The sequence below is a fragment of the Orbicella franksi genome, chromosome 4, assembly GCF_964199315.1.
Source record: "Orbicella franksi chromosome 4, jaOrbFran1.1, whole genome shotgun sequence".
NCBI lineage: Eukaryota > Metazoa > Cnidaria > Anthozoa > Scleractinia > Merulinidae > Orbicella > Orbicella franksi.
In genome coordinates, this window is record NC_138148.1 from 17,917,553 (window position 1) to 17,942,768 (window position 25,216).

Genomic DNA, 25,216 nt, shown 5'->3' on the forward strand with positions numbered 1-25,216 from the left:
GCAGTCCCTCTTTTACTCAAAAATCCGCGGGGAAGAAGCTAAACGAACGGAGGCGAGAGGAAAAACCGATCGATCGATCGTCGCTCGCCTCTGCTCGTTCGTTTCGCTCTTCCCTGCGAAATCTTCGAACAACAACAACAAAAAAACAAAAACGAGACTTCTCGCGCGCAGTCTACTAAAATATTACGAACATTTGCAAAATATCCACCCCGTCATACTGACCGTCTTCATCCGTGGACACGACAAACTGTTGACTAACGTTTCCGTCTCCTTTGGCTGTAAAACCCAGTACGGAAACACTGTAGTTGGTGAATTTCTTCAAAGCAGACATCTCATACGATAACGCGCCCGGATGTAACGTGATGATAGTATACTCCGACCAGTCCTCCTCTGTTGAACGTCTCGCGCGGGAGCTGAACACTATACTGTTATCTCTTGGAGCAGATCGATAGAAAAGTTTAATTCCCAGGAGTATTCCATTAACGTGGTCTTTGGGGATTGGTTTCCACTGGACTGAAATACTTGTAGAGCTTGAATTTTGTATCTCGATATCTTGGGGAGGCAGGCCGGGAACTAAACGACAGAACAAAATAGAAAATAAACACGTTTACATTGTGGCGACAGTCGGCAGCACACACAAGGCGACATGCAGCCTGGACATAAAGCGGGTGCAAGCCCCTTCGTATGTGGCCATAGGACGCATGTTGCAGGGACAGTACGTAAGCTGGTGCACACGACGCGGATAGAGGCATAAAAACGTGTTGTAGCGGGGACAGTTTGCAGGAGCAGTGCACACGGTGCGACATTGAAAATTGAGGTCATTTTTGTCACTGCTTCTTGACGCACGAACTCGAACCAACTGAATTTCATCCAACATGTTGCGGGAACAAAATTTTGTCCCACAACACAACTTTTTCAACAGTCGCTGCACACGCTAGAAAAACTGTCGCTGCAACATGTCCCCGTTTGGTGCCCTCGTTGCATGTTTTTCTAGTACATGCCGACCTAAGTAGACGATTTCGTTCGAGATGTTGCTGTTACTGGATACAAGCAATGTTACGATTAAGAGCTGTTGGTTTGCTTCAATAGGCATTGTACTGTTTCGTCAACTGTGATGACGGCAAAAGAACGTGTAACGTTGCCAAGTAACCTCTCTGACTTACAAGCAGGCGCAGGGTGAGGCTTACAACAACCACGACGGCGACAAGAACATTCCGAAACAAAAGGCGAAATGAGTGGTACAATGGCGCTGCACATGAGTGATGCTAAGTATTTTTTGGGCAGGCGAAGCACGATGGCACATTTTCAATAGCTCTATTAAGAACTGAACGCTGTGTTTACACATTCACCAGGAAATAGTTCTTACACCGATAGAGAAACTGAAGAGATCGAGGGATTCGAAAATTGTTCCGGAGAAACTAAATTAATCTATAAATCGACGTGATTCTCCGTCTCTCCGTGTTGGCTGCAGAGATTCCCGAATACCTTCACAAGACGAATCTCCTGCCGAATGAAACTCCGGTTATCACAGTAAAATCATCCATAAAATAACATCAATAAAGAAGCAAAAAGGTCTTGACGTACCATCTTCGCCAGTTGTGACGATAATCGGTTCCGTTGCCGCTCCAATGAACTTCGTAACTCCTTTAATATCAATCCTATAGTTGGTGTATTTCTGTAGATTGGTTATTTCAAGGGTCAGGTTCGTGATCGGCAACGTGATGTTGTATGTGGCGTTGTCAGCGGTATCTAACGGGCGATACGTAATGTGAAAATTTCTTAGGATTCCGGCGACTTGCCCTTGAGGGATTGGGTCCCAACTCAGTACGATGGAAGTTGAGCTTGAATTGAAACCTCGAAACGTCCTGGGTGCAATTTGAGGAGCTGAAAACACAAGCGTTGGCAGTAGGTTAGGAAGAAGAAAACTGAAAGATGTAAGCGAGTGAACAAGTAACGACGTTGGTAAGGGAAGCAAGGCGGTAAGGGACTAAAGCCTGATTTTGACCACGACATAAGCACAAGTATAGGCATAACCGTAGGGAGGACGCCCATGGCACAAACATAAGCACAAGCACACGGTAGTGAGGACGCGAACAAAACCTTTCGTTCTCCTGGTGCTTGTGCTTGTGCTTATGCTTATGTCGAGTGCGAACACGCTGCTGTAAGCATAAACATAAGCGAAAGTCCGCCATCTTGTTTTACAGTGTCGAGGAGCTATGTATTGGCATTATCGGACAATCTAGTCCATAATTTTAGCGTGTGTTAGATAATTTTAGCGTGTGTTCCGCCATCTTCTTTTACAGTATCGAGGAGGTATAGAAGCAAAAATATGAATGCCTACGTACTTATCCTTGTGTTGTGGGCGTCTTCACCAACGTTATGCTTATGTTTGTGCTTGCGATTATGTCGTAGTGAAAACCAGGCTTAAGGAAGCAAGGCGTTTCGAGCAAAGAAGCGATTTATTTGTTATATACTGGTCATGCAGGTATTCGTCAAATCTACCAACCTTCTTCTTCTGTTTGTACAGTAATAAAAGGACTGGGAGGCCCATCTCCTTGAATGGTAAACGCCCTCACGTCAAGGTTGTAGATTGTGAAAGGACTTAGTCCATCTATTAAACCCTGAAAGGTGGAACTATTAAAGCTTTTGTATTGAAAAGTCCGAGAGCCTTGAGCCTTTTGGTAGAAGACTTTGTAGCCCATTACAATGCCATTAACTTTGTCGGCAGGAACTGGGGCCCAAAATAACTGGATTCCTGACTGGCTCATGTTATAGCCACTGACATTTTGCGGAGGTGCTTCTGGAACTGAAGTGAAAAAGATTTCTTTTCAGTGATTGCAGTGACTTCAAAACATTTCCGAGGTGTATTAAATAAACTTGTACTGAAAACTAACAATCATTACGCATGTTGAGACGTTAATTGTCTCAAAAGTTGACTCGTGTTTCCACTTTGCAGAATAAGGGTTAATCCCTACGTTCTTCAGATCAAAAAATATTGTGACCAATGTGAAATAATAAAGTCTTTTCTTACTTTGTTTGTATTACTATTTAACATAAACACGTGTTGTGCAAGGTTAAAAAGTATCTCTAACTACTACAAATGTACAGTATTAAAAAAATAAGTGATCTGAGTTTTTTAGAGAGAATTACATTGCAATTGCGAGGCTTTCAATTGGGTGTCAAAAATAATCCAAAACTGCGTTGGTACTGCTTTGCTACGATCCCTGATTGGTTAACGAAACTCACGCCTCTTATTCAAGCAATCAGGTTCAAAACTGAATATCAATCGTGACCTAAGCACGTGCGTTTTCCCGCGTTTGACGCCGGTCACGTGAATTTACTTTGAACTTCCATTGGTTTTGATTGGTTAGGGACGGACCATTATTTTTTGAGGGGGTTGGACAATTTTCTTTTTGTCACCTTCAGGTTATGCATGATGTTTCTTTTTGGTGGGCAAAGCCTTGTGCAAGAACTTTTAAACGTCAATAAACAGGTCCTGGTTGGTAGAAAGCACATGCACGATTTGCTTTTTCCCACGGCTCCCATCGCATGATTTTTTCAGCACATTTTGCTGTGCAGGATTTGTTTGTGGGAAATTGCCCTTCAAAAGAAACAATGGTCCGTCCCTAAAGTAATACATCAAAACCAAAGCAATCGAGTTAACTTAACACGATTGCTTTGGTTTTGATGTTGTATGGCACTAAATTGAAAACCGCTTTAAAATCCAACAAATTAAAATATTATTAATCTGTTAAAATATCTTTTAATTAAACATACCATCCTGATCAGTGGATGTTGTTGTGGACACGCTGGGCCCAGATCCCTTGGATGTAAACGCTGTTATGGACAGCTGGTACATGTGAAACTTTTTAAGATTTATGAACCGTGTAAACAATTCAGGAACTGTATTTCTTATACTTATTGAAGAGTTGCTCGAGTCTGTCAGGGTCACGTGATAACCTCGAATGACCCCAAGTTGACAGCATTCGGGCACAGTTCTCCACTTTGCACGTATTATGGTAGAACTTCCATTGAAAGCTGTGAAATTTCTGGGGTATTGGGTTGGAACTAAGAAAAAGAGCAGTACGCGTGTTAATGATTCAGCAAACAATTTGATTCCGGCTGGCCAGTGGGTCGGTGGGTGGGTGGGTGGGTGGACGGGTCGGTCGGTCGGTGGGTCAGTAAGTCGGCTGGCCAATCGGTCTATTGGTCAGTCGTTCAGTCAGGCAGCCGTTTAGTCAGTCAGTCGTTCAGTCAGTCAGTTGTTTAGACAGTCAGTCAGTCAGCCAGCCAGCCAGCCAGCCAGCCAGACAGCCAGAAAGCCAGTCAGCCAACCAGCCAGTCAGCCAGCCAGCCAGTCAGTCGGTTGGTTGGTCGGCCCGTCGGTCGGTCTATCGGTCGGTCAGTCAGTCAGTTGGCCAATCTGTCTACTGGTCAGTCGTTCAGTCAGTCAGTCAGTCAGTCAAGCTTGTCAGTCATGTCATTAAAGCCTCACAGATATTAAAGAGGCCACAATGAAGCAACAAAAATAAGTCTACTTACTGCTTTCCTCTGTGAACACCTCCACAGCTCCAAGAGGGCCGTCTCCATAATTATTAAACCCTTGAACTTCTGCCCTGTACTTTGTGTACGTCTTGAGTCCCGTAAAGGTCGTCTCGTGCATAGCCAAATCATAAGTATGGTTTTCCAAGCTTTTTAAGCCTCCTTCCCTTGTCACCTCATAGAAAAACAGCTTGTATCCTTGCATGATTCCATGTTGTTTATCTGCCACTATTTCTTTCCAGCTGGCATATATACTGGATGTACTGGTGTTGTAGGCTGTGAGGGCCTGGGGAGATGCTCCAGGAACTAAATGATAACATAAATATACGTTAGAGTAGAAACGAATAACAAGATTAAAACTTAAACATATAGAAACAAAAAAGCCTCAGCTATATTCTTCGCGATCACCTTCGCCTCTTTCGCAATCATCGCCTGTTGTATCCAAGGCATACAAGGGTAATATTACCCACTTATTGTGTAATGTAATTGCATTATAAACGTTTTCTTAACCTGTCTGGGATTAATGTACAAATGGCTTGTAAGCTTTGTGCTCCATCTGGTTAAAATTGTAAAACAATGTTTAGAAGTGGCTAGGCATTTACAGATTAGCGTTTTAAACAACGTTTTGTGTTACCAACAACCTCAAACACTTTTCCCTTCTTTTTGGTGCGTTTTAAGCTTTGGACTCAGATGGCAAGTGCAGACGGCTACTATGTGATACAAAAGAAACAGAAGACGTCTGTACACAGAGATCTTCGTAGCACACCCTGTTAACGCCCACAGATGACGTCAAAATGTGTTAAGAACAACAAAGTGGCAGACAAACAGTTAGGCGAGTGTGTCACTGATGTTCTTACCACATTTTGACGTCTCCTATGATCTTTTACCAAACAGACGCACGGAAACATAAAATCTATTTGTGTTATATAGTAAAGACACAAAAAATGTTAATGACGTCATCCATACGTCTGTCCTCCAATAGATCATAAGTAAGAAACAATCAAAATCCAAGAATATTTTGACTTATTATATAACAGTGCATAGATCTAGAGTTTACTTTACCTCTCTTCGGTTGGATTTCATTGCCTATAACACGCTCATTGCAGTAAAGAGTCTATGATTGGTTGATATTTGCGCGCTAAAATTCCGACCCGACAATGACCAATCAGAGATAGTGCACCTGTGTGGAAGCGAGGAATTCTTCGGGTATTAGAATCTCGAACTTCTCTCTTGCGGGGAAAAAATAAAATGCCCTTATATTCTTGTCAGGCTGCTTTCTAGATTGAAAGAGACCAAACTGCAATTATACACGTCACTAACCTTCGCCATGGGTTCTAACTACCACAGACTCGTTTGTAGGACCGGGTCCCTTGACTGTCCTCGCAGCTACGGAAATGTTGTACAGCCTGAATATTTCCAGTCCTCCCACGCGAGTACTTCTGCTTGTACCTCTGTAATGTGTTGTTACTATTGCGTCGTCCGGGAAGAAATCGCTTGCATTAGCCTCTAAGACGTACAGCAAGAAGCCTTGCAGGTAACCGAGGACTAAACGGGGGTCCTCATTGTAGTCCCAGGTCACTTCAATTTCGCGTGAACTGACATTGTAGGCGGTCAGGTTGACAGGGGAATTGATGGGAACTGCAAAATTAAAGGAAATTATTTAAAACCAACTGCATGACTGGATGCACCGTAGGGCTTTGTTCGTTGGGCCGTTTTGGCCTCAATATCTAAGGCAGATGCTGATCTAAAGATGAATGCACATCGCCAATAGGCGATGAACTTGTATTACTGTCAAGCAAGTAACGAAATGAAATTGCTTTTCATATTCCCTTTTCCAGAAACACGCGATGGCTTCGTTGTGACTGCTAACGTACGAACAAGAGAAAAAGCGTTATGTTTGATCACTGAAAATAATTTACGGTTTTGTAGTTGGCAAAAGATCAGTTGGAAAGCTAATAAGGAAGTTTGTCACCACTTGTTCGTAACTACCCATTCTATATAACATAAACTATTCTATGCTACGCTCGTAAAGGGAATGAAAAAAAATATGACTTCTAAGTTTCATCTTTGAGCAAACATTTGCTATGGTTGTCGTGTAAAGCAGCAGCTACCCTACTCTAGTACTTTGGAACACCTATCTTAAGATTGGTGGGTTCAGTTTTTCTTTGAATTCTTTGTTCAGTTTTTCTCTTCCCGTTGTTCTGTTTACATACAGTGCACGGCTTTCCAAAGTAGAACTACTCCAAATGACCAAACGAAGACATTCCTGTAAGTGCATTATTTTTTTTTTCACTTACCTGATCCATCCGTCTTCTGATAAACTTTGGCGCTCAACGGACCTTCGCCTTTGATGGTGAACGCCAGTATCTGAGTCGAGTAAGTCTGGAAAATGTTGAGGTTTGTGAACATGTACCAACGAACATCAGGTCCGACAGTTACATTCCATACCACTGGACCGTTGTCTTCCTGCTGAAGGAGTAGCCGATAGCCTAGAATCACGCCATTCTGGTGAATCAATGGCACATCAATCCAATTCGCATTTAAAGCAGATTCGTTAGCCATGTGGAGATATACGTAAGACGGTGGTGCAGAAGGGACTGTAGAAACAAAACGGTAAAAAGTGTTACGTCTTTCCAAGTTTATTAGGCTGATTTAGCAAGAGAACGGGAATGTCACTTGACGACGGCGCGAGCAGTACAAATACCCAAATATGGTCAAATTAGAACAGAATCCAGGTTATTCCGCGCGACCTGCAGTCGTCATCTGACGTTCCCGTCCTGTTGCTAAATCAGCCTAATAGGCTGATTTAGCAAGAGAACGAGAACGTCACTTGACGACGGCGCGCGCAGTACAAATACCCAAATATGGTCAGATGACGACTGCAGGGCGCGCGGAATAACCTGGATTCTGTTCTAATTTGACCATATTTGGGTGTTTGTTCTGCGCGCGCCGTCGTCAAGTGACGTTCCCGTTCTCTTGCTAAATCAGCCTAATAACTCAACATTACGCGCTCTTAGCCACCGTGTGGTAGTTAAGGTGGCTTACTACGGTTTTCCCGAGACTCAGTAGCGCGCGCTACGATGGCTTGCCAGACGTCAGTATTAATCGCGCGTGCAAAAATGACACAAGTAACCCTAAGAAAAAACAAAATCAACTTCAGGACTTGAAAGGCGTTAAATCACTTCGGAATACGTAGCAATAGTTTCAAACTGCTTTCAAACATGTGTTTAAGCACAGGGACAATAAAATATGACAGAAAAGGTCCATAAACAAGCGGTAAAAGAGCTTCAATCAAAATTGTAATAAGCCACCTTATAGTTTGTTAAGCTAAACACTGCAAGAAATACTCCGCAGTTTTCAAAAAGATGTATAGGACTAACAATCCTTTCGGAAAACGTCGTAAAGCTCTTACCATCTTCACCGGTCAGGACTGTCACCGTAGAATAAGTTCCGTGTCCAACTGATGTCCTTCCAGCCACACGGATGTTATAAAGCCAGTATTCGTGGAGCGAGGTAACGTTGTAGTTTGAGGTGTCTCGTCCCACATCTGCATGCCCTCCAGAGTCGTTACCGTCATCAGAGCTGAAGTGATCTTCATCCCAGGCCACTCGGTAGCCAACCAAGATGCCGCGGACATTTCTTCTTGGTATTGAGTGCTCCCACTCAACGTAGATGCTGCTAGAGCTTGTATTGTAGTATGCGATAATTTCTGGACCAATATCGGGAACTGTATGGTACAAAAAGAGGCGTTTTAGGCAAATCTCTTTCGGAAGTGCCTGCACAACTCCCCACGCTAATTGACCGATACGAAACAACAAATACCTCATTAATGACTTGCCTAGACTGTTCAGTGCATGGTATATTCAACAACTATTACAGGAGCGCGCGTTGGATATGAGATGATAGATAGCCAATAAGGCGCGAGCGCGAGTAGTATAATTGCCTTATTAAAACGCCCCCAAAATATAGAAAAATTAAACTAAAATAAAAATAAAAAACGCCCCAAAATATCAAGCGTATGCTTACCATATTTGTAGAACATGGTATAATGGCTCATAACCCATGATGGCTAAGCAAATGAAAACTCTCGAATTGCATTATCCAATGATCCAGGTTTAAATTAAGTGTGATATTTATACGCTTTCCATTCGAAGAAACATTTCGGATTAAATTTACGGAAATTCCAGTGGCAAATGGAATTACAAGGGGCGCTTTCCATTCGACCAAAAATTCCGAGATTTCCGGTCCGAAATTGAATGGAACGGTAAAAATTCCGGGAAAAGTTTTGGAAAATTTAGGAATACGTTTTGAGTGCACCCTCTTTGACGGAATTTCCGGAATTATCGAAAATTTTGTGTTCCATTCGCAAGAGATGTCGGGTTTAGTCTCCCTACCGAGCGTGAGCTCACGTGGACACTTGAAAAAGCAATAATGGCGGTCGAAACAGCGTATCAATGCTCAGCGTGTGGCTTTGTGTCGAACGATTTCTTTTTCTACAGCATCAATGCAGCAATTTGTTTCCTTCAACCAGCAACGGTATGTTACAGCTGTAGTTATGTTTTTTTTATCTTGCTCGAATTACGCTAACTTCGACTTTCGCTCGTCAGTAGTTCTGTTCCCGCCGTTTTGCCATTTTGTTAAATCAAGTTAGCACAAAGCAGGCAACTGCAGCCAGAAGTATTACGTCGTCATTGCTATCGAGAATGGTACAACTTATTGTTTCACAGTCATCCTGCTCTAAAGCCACGAAAATGTTAAAAAAGTCCGCCATTTTCAAACACAACAAAGTTTCACCCAGCATGCCCTGTGTTGCAGAGCACGTGACCTCGAATTCTGGGAAGCGGTCGGACGCGTTCCATTCGACCAGCGAAAATTACGAAAATTTGAGCCGGTGACTTTTGTTGAATGGAAAGCGCCCAATATTTCCCGGAATTTCTAGAAAAGTAGTAAACCTAACCTAGGGAGTTTCTTACAGGGAATTCTCGTTCCATTTGATTTTTCTATAATTTCAGGAACTTTCGGTTTAATAGTTCGCATTAGGGAAATTCAACAATTTTCGGATTTTCAGAAAACTTTACAACAAACTTTTTCGAACCATTTGTCTCTCTCTCGAAAGTTCTGGAATTTTTCGTTGAACGGAAAGAGCCCTTTGTCTTGATCATCTTTTGGGGTTTTATAGGTGGTGTGAGTCTCTCGCTCGTGGCAACTCTTAGTGCAGGGGTGGGGATTGCCAGGAACTGAGCTTGCTCGCAAGTTGGTTTCAAGAAATGTTACTTCGTGTATTAAAGCAGTGCGTTTGTAAAACAAGACTGCGTGACCGTCTTGCATGCATAGCGCCTATGTGGAAGTTTCAATGTGTCTTTTACTTACCCCACTGTAGTGTCCTGACCTTGAACGGTTCCGAAATAAGGCCTACAGATTGAAACGACTTCGCAAATACACGAAAGCTGTAGTTGGTGTATGGAACAAGTCTGGGTACATCTCCTGTTATCGGGTCAACATTACTGCGGATAACGCCGCGTTGTGTCCACTCGGAGCCCTGGTCTTCAAGATTCTTGTACAGGATTCTGTAGCCGTGAAAATAATCATCGTCCAGCGGAACAGAAACTCTGTCCATTGTTACTTTGACTAAGGTGGGGTAGATGTTGGACGCGTGAGCATTTTTTGGCGCCTCGCAAATAACTGAAAAATAAAACAGAATTACTGAACTCAAAAGAAGTGTGTGATTAGAATCCCTGGCGAGGGAAATACTTGTCAGAGTTTTATTCGGCGATATCCCGGGGTCCAAAGGTTTCCCTTACACATACCTACAGTAGAAATTCTACATCCCTTTTATTTCCTAAACTTTTCGCAAGAGCAATCTCTTGTTAAAGAACTTCAATGAATCAGCCGTTAGGTCGAGTTGACTAAAATCAAGCAAATTTCGCACTACCATTCCCAAATTTACAATTAACTTATCAGGAACTTTGTCTGCACGCTGTCCTGAATTCATGCGATATCAAGACACTGGCCGGTAAATATCCAGTTGTATTTTTTTTTGCCACACGCACTCTTGGGCGTCAAATCAGGAGCGGATAAACTCCCCAGATATGACATCGAAGCGTTACAAAAGATGCACCAACATTGAGGTCTAAAAGATAAGGAAGACGATTGTCTCTATATTAAAAAAAAAATGTCCGTGAAATATTCTGCAGGTAGGGCTCAAAGCACCTTAAATGTTCGAAAATTTAAGGCGGCTAGCGCTCTGAGCCCTGCATACAGGAATTTTTTTAAGACTTTGCAAAAAGTTGTATCTTAACATGCTTATCGCAATTCGATAATAAAAATCCACGAGCTTCACCCAGCCGTTTTTGAATTATAAGTACTTGAAACTAAAATTAAGGTTGTTTTTTACCAGGTTGTATCGTTGCTATCGTAACCTTCTACGGGAAAGTGCTTGAAATTGCTAAGAGCCACCTCAACATGTCTTAACTCGGACACCTTGGAGCGTACAAAAGGTGTCGAGGTTAGCGCTGGGTTGAAGGACTATGGTTCACATTTTGCTTGGGTATAAGGGTATAAAAGAATTAATAATTTAACAATTTTTATAGCACTATTTACATATGCTGATCAACAGCGCTTTACAGTTCATTAAAGACAAATTGAGAAAATAATATATAACGGAAGTGACTAGCTAACTTACACTTACGGCTACCACTTTGACATGAAGCCTCATCCATTACACCAGGAGATCCAAGTAAGGTGCCGTTTTCCATAGCAAGCTGAAGAGGCAGCATGGATCGCCAGAAAATGTCAGTGAATTTTAATTTAAATGATACTGAGGCTTGTCCATTACTATGCAACAGGATCACAAAGGAATAGATGAGTGATCTGACATTTTTCAAGGTAAATGATAATTTTAATTGTGAAAAGAATACCGAAATAAGGATAAAATACATTTACAATAAATGATGATTTTAATGTTAAAACATGTGATTTTATTGAAATGTAACTCGGCTTGGTAGACTGAGAAAATTTCTTCATTGTGATTGGCTGAGAGCAGGTCAAAATTTATCATTAATTCTTAATTAGCACTGCAGAGCAAATTAACGTGTGCGCCTTCGTAACCTTTTCAGTCATTTTATAAATACGTAATCGTATGAAAGCTCGAGCAATTAAGTCAATTAAGGATTACCAACACTACTCGTGATATCTGAAAATTCTTTTGAATTTCACTCGAAGGATGAACTCTCAATTGCACTCGCATTCATACCATTACCGGCACGATTACCTCTACTTATAGCTATAAACAACAGAATGAATGATAAATTAGTTAACTCTACTTACAGCACTGGGACAAAAAATAAACCTTATCCAAAAGTGTTGGTGGCAAAGCTGGCCGAAAAATGTCACAAGTTTTCTCAACCGTCTCTGTTTACCAACGTCTAACCACGAGCCTTCGCGCACTACGCTCGCACCCAGTTCTCTGTTCCGTGTCGGCAAAATATTAATTTAGGTCAATATCGATTATCACAAATTACATTTATCATCATGCCGTTTCAGTCAGTAGTTTTGTGCTATCCGATTGACTGACTTTTGATAAACTGCATCAACTTTAAAGTGCACCTAACCCCAAAATTTTTTTTCCGCTAAAACAAATCCACTTGTTATTCGAAGCTTCTGGGCAAAAACTTTTTGAATTTGGTTGAATCCTCGATTTTCTATGCCCTTTCAAAGCCGCGCCTGAAGTGTCACGCGACCACGTTTTAGGGAGTTCTAAGGCGGCGATTGCTGATGACGTCTACCCAGGAACCAACCACAATGGCGCCTCAGTCAGCTCTCTGTATTTGCTCGAGAAAATGGAAAACAAAACTAATTGTTCCAATACATTTTGGGACTGTAACGGCCAACTTTTGTTGCAGAATCATTTCTTTTTCATCACTGGAGTCAGTTTTGTTATCATGAAATTCTAAAGGATTAATCTTCGACTTTTATCTAAATCGAAAGAGAAATAAGTGTTGGTTGGCGGCGTACAGTTGCGACCTATTTTTATATCGGTACATCGGTCGTTACGCTTCTTGATTGATCACACAACTTTGCCGGCTATGTTATAAATACTGCGAGATTGGAAGATATAGGTTGTCGGTAGTATTTCTACAAATTGCTGGTTGGCTTTAAGCAGAAAATTTTGAACATAGCGTTTGAAAGTCTGCGGAAAAAATTCCAGTGAGAGTTCTTCAATGGTTCTCACAGACTCAGTTCGCCTGTTTCGGTTCGACAACATCAACCACCGTTTACGTCTTTAATGCACATTGACCGATCATCGCCAGTACATTGTACAGCATATGTTTCTTTAAATCTGGGATATTGCTGCAACAGCCTATAGCACTTCTGGAAAGGCGTTTCTGCGCACTTTTCGAATGTGTATTGCACCATCCTGAAGGAAATGAGAGGACGTGAGATATTCAACCTTCCTGAGTAGACGTCACAACAGCCGCTGGACCCATTCTCCTCAAACTCGGTCGCGAAACAAAATGGCGGTGTTTTAGAGCTATTTTTGAGATTTTGTCGGCGTACAGAAAATCGAGGATTTAACCGAATCCAAAAATTTTTCTCGCAAATGTATTTCAAGTAACAAGTACATTCGTTTTAGCGAAAAAAAACATTTGGGGTTAGCTGCACTTTAAAGTTACATGTGAACGGTCCACTTATTAGCAGATATATACTGTGACTGTTCAAACATTTGCAGTAAATTTATGTCTGAAAATAACATTACCTGTCAGTAACCGAGATATCTTTAATGTCCTCAAAATAAGAATAGCCAACGTAAAGATCTTTTACCTGTGTTATGAGAGAAAATAAACGTTTGAATTCAAGCAGTTTAACTAGTAATAGAAGAGGAAATCATAGTCAAATGATAAAATGCACGTACACAATACAGCTACATCCACTAGCACACTTATAACTATATTAAAATCTACCACGTCTGATTGGCTATCAACAGGTCCGATTTTAGCCCTAATAATATTGTCAGCATGTTAATTGGCTAAAAGCACGTCAATCAATCTCAAACAGTTCGAAAGGTTGAATATGAGTACAAAAAGTTGAAATTGAGTGCAGGAAGTTGAAATTTTTTAAAATTGCATGAAGATTATTGATAAGTAATCAATAATATTTTTTCTCGAGCAATTTGGAATAAATAAGCACTCGCAATTTTTTTTTAAAGACTGCAATTTTTCTTATTCTATTGAATTACTTCTAATTGCACCCGAAATCACTGATTACTTATAGGAACTGAACTCCACTCAGTCTTCTTACTATATTTATTATTCCATGCATTATTACGCTATTTTATCAGATTAGGTCAAGAGAACGCGAAAAATATGAGCCCTTATTGCACTGTAGAGTCGTATTTTTTCGTCATTCGCACGCGCCCTTTGCGATGGGCACGATTTTTGGATGAGGCAGAATGTATTTCAAAAACTAGAAGCCGAAATACTGGAAACTGACACAATATTGGAATCATAAATCTCTCATTTGATGGTTTAAAATATAATACGCGCGGACACTACTCACTGCTCAGATTTTGTTTTCAATAAAAAGCGAAAATTGGGGGACGAACTCCAATCTGTGATGAACACGTTATTATTAAACGAGTAGCATCACCGAGATTATGTTGAATGTTTGTTCCAGAAAGTCCCCAACTAATAAATAAAATACTTTCATTGATACACGAAATACGCGCAGAGAATCAACATGAACATTAGGTGAAATGTCAGTTCAAAGCAAGTCTCTTGCACACTTCGCCTGAAAATGAGTATTTTTTGTTTGGCATGTTAATATGCAGGCAGGAAAACTGAAATTCAAATCTGATCTCTGAAGGTAAATTATGCACCCTAGCGAATGTGAAAAGCCGACGTTTCGAGCATGGATCATCCATTAAACTCCCGGGTAGTCGGTCCTACAAAGATGAATTTAATAGGCAGCAACTACACCAGTGCCAATAGACCTAATTATAAGTATCAACAAGGTACAACAGTTTCTTTTGATGTTTCTGAACCTGCACTAATGAGGCTTCCATGGCGTAACAGACCGTGCTATTGACTACCTTTTAAAAATAGACTGTTGTCAACTTAACTTACTTGATCAGAAAATTCCCCACTCCACTGAGCGACATTTCCAGAATTAAAAGCCAGGTCTGGAAAGATGATTTTCAAACCTATTTCAGTAGATCCAGTGATTTCTGAAGGCATAAAAAAACAAAAACAGTGGCTGAAACACTGGTCAATAACACGGGATGCAGGTGGATTGTTTCCTTGTTTAGGCTAGGAAAAAAAGGGGGGCCATAGAAGAAGTGCTTTAGCGTCCCCTAGTCCGTCGCCTAGATATGTCGCTGGAAGATACGTCGAGGGTCGCTTAAGAAACCATCCGAGTAACGGTGATTACCGTATTTATTCGATTAAGCGCCCAACCTCGAATAAGCGCCCACACCCCCCCCTCCCCCCCCCCCCCAAAAAAAAAATAATAATAGTGATCATTGGAGCTTTCGGGCTTGTCAAGAAGGGAACAGAAAACTACACCGGCAAGATCCCAGGCAGTATTAGAATAACAGAGCTACAGAAGACCGTCCTCCTTGGAACTGCTCACATACTTAGGAGGACTCTATCCATTAAGTAATCCAGCAGACTTATGACTGCCCTAGGCTCACGGATTGAACTCGGCACCATATGTTAAAAGCGACAAGACTTTAAGGACTTATAATAACAACAACAACAACAACAACAACAACAATAATAATAATAATAATAATAATAATAATAAAGTGCACAAGAGGAACACGGGTATAGATTATTACGGTATTTCTTTAATGGCTTACAATCTCTAGTGTCATTGTCTGAAAATGTTATGACGTTGATTGAGAATTATGATAGCTAAAGAGACTTCTGAGGAGACCAAACAATGAGTTGTTAGTCCTTGGCATAAACTGACCAGTGAACAGTTACAATTTATATGCTTTAATATTTTGTAATGTTTTGTTCGTATTTTTTGTTTTGTTACAAAATAAACTTTTTACTTACTGAAAATGGTGAAAATTTAATAAGTGCCCAGCCTCGAATAAGCGCCCACCCTGAAAGTCCTAAAAATGAAATAAGAGCCCTGAGCGCTTAATCGAATAAATACGGTATTCCAAACCTCAATGATTTAGGACTCGACTTTCAAGGACTCTCAAGACAATCTTGCCTTAGTAACTTCCAATTTGGACGTACCGCAAATGAAAGCAGTCTGGAGACACGATGGTAAGCAGAACTTAGTCACTGTGAAAGTTAAGCGCATCTGAAAAGAAACACTTCGTAGAGAGAGATAGAGAGAGAGAGAGAGAGAGAGAGAGAGAGAGAGAGAGAGAGAGAGAGAGAGAGAGAGAGAGAGAGAGAGAGAGAGAGAGAGAGAGAGAGAGAGAGAGAGAGATGGGAGAGATGGGGGGCGGGGGCGACGCCCCAACCCCACCCCATTCCACCTCGGCCGCTTCACTCTCCGCCAGTTCCTTCTCCGCCTTTCCGGCCGCGGTAAGACCCCTCCAGCCGGAGCCTGTTCACTGGTTATATTGACGCTAACTACCACACTTACCAAATGCTGCATCCCACCTCTCGTCAAGAACATTTCGAGACTGCTTGGAATACCAGATGTTCAAATCCTTGTAGAACGCAACAGGGAATGTGTCTCTCCCTAAATAGTAGTTTCCTCGCGTCTTCAACCCACTCGGACTTTTGCCGCACTGGTTGTGTTCCCAAGACGACTGACTATACCATCTGTCTTGGTACACAGCTAAATTTCCATTTTTCTCCCATACGAGCCCAAGATAAAACCACACCTTCTGGGGTGGAGAAATGACTCGAGAACAGTACTTGTTTTTACCGTACACCTCCACACGAAATTGTCCATCATGGTAGATATTTATGCCTTCGTACAGTTCTCCGTCGGCATCTTTGTTCCCGAAATAGATCTGCAGGCCAGACGGGGGCGAAAACTTGAGAAAAAACCCGATGGTCATGTCACAGTCTGATGGATGCTCTAAACATTTTTTCTCGTGGTTTTTCAGCTTGACGTAAGTGCCATCTGTTCCATCAAGGTACAGACCTTTTCCCACCGGCGACTCCGTGTTGTCTGCATTCCCTTTGGCTTTCATGTCTTTGTTTAAATTGTCAAATGGCCAAATGTCATGATCATTGCCTATGAAACAACGTGAAGGAGAACTGCACATCATATACATGAAAGGTAGTTGGGATTTCTACCGCGTTAAAGAGAGCTATCGTCACGTATTGCACCAACGAAAGCACAAACTCCGGGGGAACCCCTTATAAAAAGGTCATCATCATCATCATCATCATCATCATCATCATCTTTATTTAAAAACATGGTAAATACATCTGGGATGCTCGTCGGAAAATTTGACTGAAACCCCGCCAAAAAGACCAATCTGGGTGAAATCTGGGCCCAAAAAGATGCCATTTGAAATTAAATAGGCTCGATACCAGCCGCTGTTCGGGACAAGAGCCCGCGGTATTAGACCGAGCTCGAAATCGATCCTAGAAATTAAACGGAAATTAGAGCGGTTTTTTTTATTGTTATTTCTTCGAGTGAACCCTAAGAGATATTTTGACAGCTAAAAATAATGGCGTTTCGTCGTAAGTGAGACCAAAAACCTTGATTTACACCCCTAAGCGGGACGACGAGTATCCTCGACCTTTTCATATGGGGTCTTCCGCCAACTCCCCCTCGGGGGGGGGGGGGGGAGGGCATAAACATACACTACCGTTATAACATTCATGCGACAACCATGCATAAGCATTTTGACTACTTCACCCATTACCTTATGAGGATCAAAAGCATCGGAAAACTTGGTATTGTTATTCTCTCTGAATGTGAGTCAAGTGCATCGGAGGTTAATCCATTTTAACATTTTATGAGACCGTTTTCTAGCCTGTTCCACTTGAACCTAATGGTCAGTGGACGCGAGAGCTGAAACAGGATAGCCGGTAGCCCTAATGATCTTTAATTGCGAGGCGTGCACTAGGGTTGTTAATTATCCATTCTTAATAGGCCATTGCCAATTTGCCCATGTCAAAACGAGTCTTCGTTAAACCATTCATATAAAATGTGTTCCACCTAGAGGGTAATTTTCGTGCAAATCAAACATTTTCATTTGAAAGATTTTCAACGCGGACTCGTTTTGTAACAGAGGCACAAGGTAACTCGGAAATGGCATGGCCTATTGATCAAGCGAGTCTTAACATTTGCGAATAGTTAGATCCATGAAAATGTGACTTTTTCCTGCAAGAGTTACTCCATGAATTTATAGTGCAAGGTCAAGCCCGAAACAATTCCACATGTTGGCCCTGCTTTGGAATGGAAAAGTCTCGCGGCGTATGTATGAACATTTACCTGACAAGACACCTCTGAGAGGACCTAGCTTGTCGTGTGATGCCAGAAATAGGAGCACAGCAATCTGAGTAAGGACAAAAAGGTGATCATAAATACTGAAACGTTCTTTATCCTGCTTACCAGCTTGAAGGTATTTCAGTGCACTGTAAACTGCTACATATCATAAGTAAGGCCTGGACTTATACAACTTCGTGAGGGCTTTTAGATGGGTTCATAACCGAAGGGGCTTATACCCGAGGGGGCTTATACCCGGAACAAAAAAATAGTTTCAAAACGAGCTATCACTGTGTTGATCAAAATAGGTTTTTCATTTACTGGTTTTTAATTGATCGTTATAAATATCATAATAAAATGAATTCAACACAAGGAAAGCTGGAAGGGGCTTTCAACCGGATGTGGTTTTCGGTTTACAGGTAGATGGACTTATAACCGGGAGGGCTTATAAGTGGAGGGGCTTTTAAGCGGCAGTTAACGGTAATTTAGTAAGCTACATGCAAGTCCTATTCTGTTGAAACCAGGGACTTCACTGATCACAAACGATTAATTTGGAACGATACCAGTATGATAGGAAATTTTTTTTGAGCCGGTTTCATTTGAAACGGCTCATAACTGTTGGGTTCTACTGAGAGAAACCGTTTTAGCTGATTTTTTAGCTGATAATTGTTAAATGTTTTTCAACGAAGGTTGTCGCAACTAAAACAGTCGATCAACAGAACCTTCCCACAACATTTTTTTCTATTTTCCTTTTTCGTGACAGAATATGGGTCAACCCATATTCTGCGCCTTTTCATTATGTGTACCGCTTTTAATGCATGGTGCCGTATTTTGAGGTACAACGTTTATCCTTCCACAGAACAGTTTTCTGTGGATCCCTTCAGGAAGGACGCGTAACATTTTAACAACATCTGAATTACTTACTAGGTGACTTGCAACATACCTCAATCCTTAGTACGGTCATTTTGAACGCCATGGTGGAAACCTCAGAATAGGGATATTGACTCTCCACTAATCCAAAGCCATCTGTTTTACAAAAGTCCAAGGATATATAAAAGATATATAAAACAAGCAAAATCAGTTATCCAGGTCGTTCAGTTTGTAAAATTTGGCCTATCATAGAGCCGTGCCGCCTTTAGTTTTGCAGTATTTGACTTGGTGATCGACTTAAATATTGGCGCCAGTTTCTCCACCAATGAGAGGTAAAACCAAAACCAATGTTAACTCGCTCACACACATTTTCCCACGCTTCGCGTTGGCTACACAATTCCTTCTGATTTTGATTGGTTCACGGCACTAAATGAGCTCTATGTGGTTGGCCACAGTGACCGATTTCCTTGCTTGTAGAGCAGTTAATTTCTATACTGGTCAAATGAATCGAAGTGGAGGGACCAAGACCAAGACCTTGCCGTACAATAAGTAAAAGCGGAGGCTTGAGATTTTACTGTAAAGACCGAACGTTCGAGATTAATAAGTTGCTTATTACATGGCTTTTGCTTTTTTTTTGCAGGACCGTAATTAGTCCGTGGGCATTACGGGAGAACAATGCCCTATATTTAGCCAATCAGAGCGCTCGTTATATCGGCTACAAACCCAGTCCATAAAACAAATCTAGTATTCAGGTTATATCTCGGTTTGCCACACAGGCACAGTGGCGAGAAGGGGGAGAAAAAAATTGTGTTTATTTTGTGCAGATAGGTTTCGCGGAAAATATAACGGCCATTTTGCGTTTCATTAGAAAGTAATGATCCAATTCGCGTGATGGCTCCGAGATCACATTTCACAGCAGCCTAAAATTCGATTCTCGTTTCATGAATATGAAATTATGTCTCGTGGCTATTTTAATACTGCACGAGAATAACTGTTTGACGTGTTTCACTCAAAAACTGTCCGTTCATGCTTAAAGCTAGAATAAAGAAAAACCTTTGCCACCCAGGATAAGTTGCAGGTGAAAAAAAAAAAAAAAAAGAATTGTTGCTGTCACCTGAAACATTCCTCACACGGTCTCTTCATATTTTGACAAATTCCTACCTCGGCATTACCCAGCATAATAGGGGATTTGGTTCATTAACAGCAAGACTTCCCTCCCACCTGAACCGAACAAGTAAGTTACATTAACAAATTAAGATGTTTACTTTGCCGTCATTACGAGTGCTTTGAAGACCACATTCATGACAGCGTAAAAATGAGAAATGCGACGCAGCTGCAAACTGGCTGATGGCAAACTCAAAAATACCATGATATTTGCTCACCAGGTACTGCGGCGCGTAAATTTTTATAATCTTGCTCAATAAATGTTTCCACAGTTCTATTGTCTGTGATCCAGCCTCAAAGTTAAGGCTAGCTGCAAAATTACAATTTACCAAACTGGAAATAGTTCTTTTCGTTGCATGGCTGATTTTTTCCTCCGATACTGAAATACTTATCATTTGTTTTCCTTTCTAGTTAGTTCCTTAATCACATGACAATTTTCCATTAAAAAATCCAGCACAACCTCATAGAAATACAAGAGCTCAATCACGACGCGCTTTAAAATATTATAGAGCCTTTGGAAGTTCAGTTTGGTTTGTTTTGTTTTCAAGGCCAAACATTAGGATGAACTATTTTCCTCACGAATCATGTTAATTGATGTAGATTAGTCAAAGCGAATTGCAACGGCGCAAGTGACGACTTGTTCGCGAGTGTTGGATTTAATATTTTTATAATGACGCTGGCATCACAAGCAAGGCGAACTTGAAACCTCTCCTCGCCGAGGAAAAAAAATCGTCCAACAAACAAAACGAAGTCATTAACTACGAGATTGAAAGTAAGCAATTTGAAGGCCTGAGAGAAACGCGCAGATATTTTGTCCCTTTCTTTACTGAAAGTACTGCAATAAATAAAAAGCCAAAAACAGACTCATAAAATTTAAATTATACTCAAGTGACGATTAAAGAATATAAAACGTTTTGCCATACCTTCAACACAAAATGAGTGTTTCCTCTGGTGAGACCCAAAATAACGGCTGTCATTAACCACAAGAAGTTACTTTGTATAACTAGTCCACAGAATCAGTCGTCTGGCAGCTGGTAGTCTAACTCTCTTGTATTACGGTCTGCCCGGCAGGTGTCTATCATAAGATTAATTTCCATTTGTTAAATGAAACAAAACATAATGATAATACGAAGCACAATTCACTTGAAAGAATGGAGAATTTTCAAAATGACTGCTGTCGCCATTAGACCAAATATCTTTTCAAGAATTCGTATTCAAGGCATTTAAGAATCGCAAACGCAGTGGTTACGTTGATCGCCAACAGATCGATCGACCGAAATTTATTTTCTTTCAAACTATCGCTCTTTTGTTTTACTGCCGAACTCGATGAGTAAACTGATTGACAATCGATGTACATGTAAGCTTTTTATTAAAAATACGGCTGCATACGAGTATTGCGTCTGTGTTTTATGTTTTAGTCTGTTATTTTGTAGTCCTTGATATTCACCTCTGAAAATTATACTAAAACGATTATTCGCCTCAGGCTCAGTGAACATTGGTGAATAATTGTTAATTATCATAACTATGACAAATATTTCCAACATAAAAACATGTCACAATTGGCTCTGAGTGTTTCTCGCGCATGCGCGAGCTGACACTAAGGGCACAATCTTCAATATCGAGCCAGGAATCGTCCAGCTCCTTGGTCAGCGGATGGTCGTTGGAAGGATCTCTGAAATGATGAAACTTTTTAACCCACAAACCAGTCTAAGGGCACATTGAAGGGAACAGAACTGAAATAGCCAACGAGGATATTTCATGCCATTGAACGCACAATAACTTCTTGTTCCCTTTTCGTCTGACGAAACGGAGTCATAAAGAAGAAAAAGAAGGAGCAAGCCTTCAAGTTATGTATACTTGCCACTCCGTTTGGCCAGGATCGGACTTGCGTACACTTAAGTCGACTTGCGATAACTTGCGATCACTTTGGTCGGGATCACATTTAGACCCAAGTTGTTCACCGTTAGACTACCCAGCGCAAGTCGACGCACCTGGACCGTAGTTCGTTGACTTTTCTTCGCAACCTACGCACTGCACTTATCACCTTTCTGGCCCATTTGGCCGCCGAACGCAAATATGCAGTACGCATGTCCAAATTTCCACTACTTTCAACCACCTGCGCCTCCATTTAGCCAGGCTTTTAGAATGCAAGTTCCCACGCGCAAAATATTTCTGTACAATCTAATAGCGCTAAAAGAATTTAACATTTTTTTCTAACTAGCTCGGGGAGAGTCAAGAGGGTACGAAATGAACGAGTGTAAAAAAGTGGTCTGGAAAGGGGCGATTCTTTCCTTGGATTTTGTATGAAACAGCTATATTTCTTTTTACTAAATTGTTGCCTTGTAAAAACGGAAAACTTTTGTGTCTCTTGTAACCAAACATCACAAACGGATAAAAGATGTAAAATCTATTTTGCCTACAACATGACCAAAAGACTCCACTGAGGTTCAGAAAAAGTACGACTACTCTCTTTACCAGAGTGTGATTCGGGTGTATGGGATTGTACGAGATTAGCACTGACTGCGATCGGTTGCTCTCTCGTTCCCAGGCGCCGTTGCGTTTCGTCGGCGAAGAGCGGAAAACAAGGAGTGCGGCGCTCGATGTTTACATGTAGGTTGCATCCGATTTTTCGAGTGCCACAGGCACCGCGCTCCAACCAAAGAAGGACAATGGCCCTTTTCACGGTTACCTTTGCCCATTTGCATTACAATAAAATCTGTGAGGCAACTTCGGGCTATCTTATAGTTTTAGTCCGAAATTGCCTCGCATCCACGTTGGATTACATTGTAATGCAAATGAGAAAAATTAACCGTGAAAAGGCCTATTGGAGAAAAGGGAGGATCAGTTGGTTTTTCCTTTTTAGTTGTCAATAGACGATTGGTTGTCCGACTTGTCAGACAAATTGGGAGTAATACATATAACGGAGTCCTAGCCTTCATAAAGAAAGTGAATTACTATATTTTATCAAAAAAAAAAAAAAATTGATATCCTTGTCAAAGGGTCTCATTTTCACCCACATGCACATCGAAGTCTTAAATATAAATACACATTATTTATTAAAATCACTGAATTACTTTTCGTTTACTTCATTCTAAACCCCAATGAACGGTTTTCACAACTTTTAATGGTGACTGAATAATATAACATAAATATTGTCACTGCTAGCTCAGTTGCTTTAATCCCGTTGTCAGTACAACAATATAATAATTCTGTTACTTACTGTTTTCAAAATATGTCACCAGGTACGAGCTACAGTAGTCCACAGTAGTCCACTTGAAGATAGAGAGTCCCGCTCAAGTTCACAGAGCAGTACCATGGTTAAACGATGTGTAAGGCTAGCACCCTGAAACTAATTAAGAGTAGGCATGATTAAAACGGCAAACTGATCAAACTGTCTTGAAGGATGTCCAAGGAAACGGGCGTTGAGCTTTTGTGTCAAATAATGACCGGTAATCAGCCCGTAATACATGAATAATTTCACGTTGAAATGTAACTGATGATGGTCTGTTAGCTGTTTCTTACAACTGATGATCAGCTGGTATAATTAAGCCAAAAGGAAATCTGATGTACGTTTTGGACGTAACGGTTTTGGCCGCATCGTAGCTGCTTTTGTTTGTATTCATCGATGATAATTCATTTGCAAACGAACATTCTTCACTCGTCTGACCGTTTCTCAGGAAATTGGCCAAAATGAACGACCGAGTACCTAAGGAGAGACTGGGCACTCGTATATAGAAGGTCAAATCACGTTTTTCTCAAAATCTACCCGTATGACCCCACCTCAAAATTTCAGAAATTGGTTTAGAAATTGGCTCTGATTTAACATTCATGCAAAGTAAGACAAAAAATCTGTAAGGCAGATTTTTCGCAAACTAAGAAAATTTGAAATCAAAAATAGCCCAAAATCTGTCTTAACGATTTTTTTTTTTAAATTATGGCTCTAAACGCGATTCATCCCTACAAATCAACTGTGAAAATTTCATCATAGGTTGTATGGTAGGTTTTCGAGCAATCCTCGATCAAAGACTGGCTTTTACGGGCTTTCACAACCTTGGACGGGAATTGTATTGCGCATGCCCTCTATTTAAGCGGGCGCTCATGTGAGGCCATGTATTGCGAGCGAGAAAGCAAGATTAAAGTAGAGTTCTTTAACCGGTTGTTTATCGACCTGTTTTGTCATATTTTATTGGCCCTAGACTTAAACACATGTTTGAACGGAATTTGATTAAGTTTTGTTCAGTTACTGCGCGCGCTTTAATTGATCAATTTACTTTAACGGGCTGTATTCCATCATACGGTCCGCTAAAATTTGAAGCTTTTTTGTCCCCAAAATGTCTTGCAATTTATCACCAAGTTTTCTTTACGTTCACGACAATCAAAAAGTGTAAGGAATATGTATATGTTATAATAACGAGCTCAAGCAACAACAATTTCGAATTGACTCGGTTTGCGTTTGACGTTCGTTAGGAACCTCCCTAACCTCTCAGACACATATTATATCTTATTATTGTATAATACTGTATTGTACAATACAGCCTCGTTTTATCGGTCCGCACGAGGAGGTCCGCGCTGTAAGTTACAGATCGGAACTTTTTCCCCTTGATTTGTGGCCGGCCAAGCGCTAAGTGAGAAAAAAAAATTCGGTTTTTCACAGGTTTCCCAAGCTCAAAATTCGACTCTGCATACATGGTGTATGGGACAGCTTGTGTATATAGAGAATTGTATGGGAAAGTCACCGATCGTAAAAAAATTGTGCAAATAACTATCTAATTTGAACTAAAGTTTTTCTACCTCAAATTTGCCGCGTACTTGTCTCTTGTGCCGATTTTGAAGCCATTCTGACGCCGTTTATTGAAGTTATTCGAAATCATCGTCTCTCCTTCTAAAAGAAGGGAACGGCAGACAACTCCATCGATCGCTGGCCAGACGTCACTCCACAAATCGCTCTCTTCTCAAAAGGAAAAGTCTCGAATCGCAATAAAATCAACAGTTCCATAAAGCCCAATAAATTTCACGCCACATACGTGTGCTTCGGCGGTCGAAAGACTCGTGAAGAACGAAAAATTTGCCTTTCCCTTCTCAGTTTAGAAGGAGAGACAACGACTTCGAATAACTTCACTAAACGGCGTCAGAGTGGCTTCAAAATCGGCAAAAGAAACAAACTTTATTTCAAATTAGATAATTATTCACACAATTTTTTTTTTACGATCGGTGACTTTTCCATGCA

At 41.0% G+C, this 25,216-nt stretch overlaps 1 protein-coding gene across 2 annotated transcripts in view; it reads right to left on the minus strand.

The window, feature by feature from the left end:
• LOC145484700 (protein sidekick-1-like) overlaps positions 1 to 25,216 on the minus strand; it is a 38,344-nt gene that overhangs the window by 11,928 nt on the left and 1,200 nt on the right. The window contains exons 2-18 of one of the 2 annotated variants that reach the window (XM_081463310.1): positions 23,210 to 23,338; positions 20,913 to 21,064; positions 18,899 to 18,981; positions 17,962 to 18,025; positions 16,147 to 16,749; positions 14,664 to 14,764; positions 13,298 to 13,362; positions 11,225 to 11,376; positions 9,913 to 10,224; positions 7,955 to 8,269; positions 6,840 to 7,139; positions 5,863 to 6,180; positions 4,543 to 4,848; positions 3,778 to 4,068; positions 2,507 to 2,806; positions 1,585 to 1,884; positions 223 to 573 (exon numbers count right to left, since the gene is read on the minus strand). In XM_081463310.1, the coding sequence (XP_081319436.1) occupies positions 223 to 573; positions 1,585 to 1,884; positions 2,507 to 2,806; positions 3,778 to 4,068; positions 4,543 to 4,848; positions 5,863 to 6,180; positions 6,840 to 7,139; positions 7,955 to 8,269; positions 9,913 to 10,224; positions 11,225 to 11,376; positions 13,298 to 13,362; positions 14,664 to 14,764; positions 16,147 to 16,749; positions 17,962 to 18,025; positions 18,899 to 18,931 (3,811 nt within the window). In that variant the 5' untranslated portion in view covers positions 18,932 to 18,981; positions 20,913 to 21,064; positions 23,210 to 23,338. The remainder of the gene's footprint in view (positions 1 to 222; positions 574 to 1,584; positions 1,885 to 2,506; positions 2,807 to 3,777; positions 4,069 to 4,542; positions 4,849 to 5,862; positions 6,181 to 6,839; positions 7,140 to 7,954; positions 8,270 to 9,912; positions 10,225 to 11,224; positions 11,377 to 13,297; positions 13,363 to 14,663; positions 14,765 to 16,146; positions 16,750 to 17,961; positions 18,026 to 18,898; positions 18,982 to 20,912; positions 21,065 to 23,209; positions 23,339 to 25,216) is intronic. The other variant, XM_081463311.1, reaches the window with a different exon arrangement.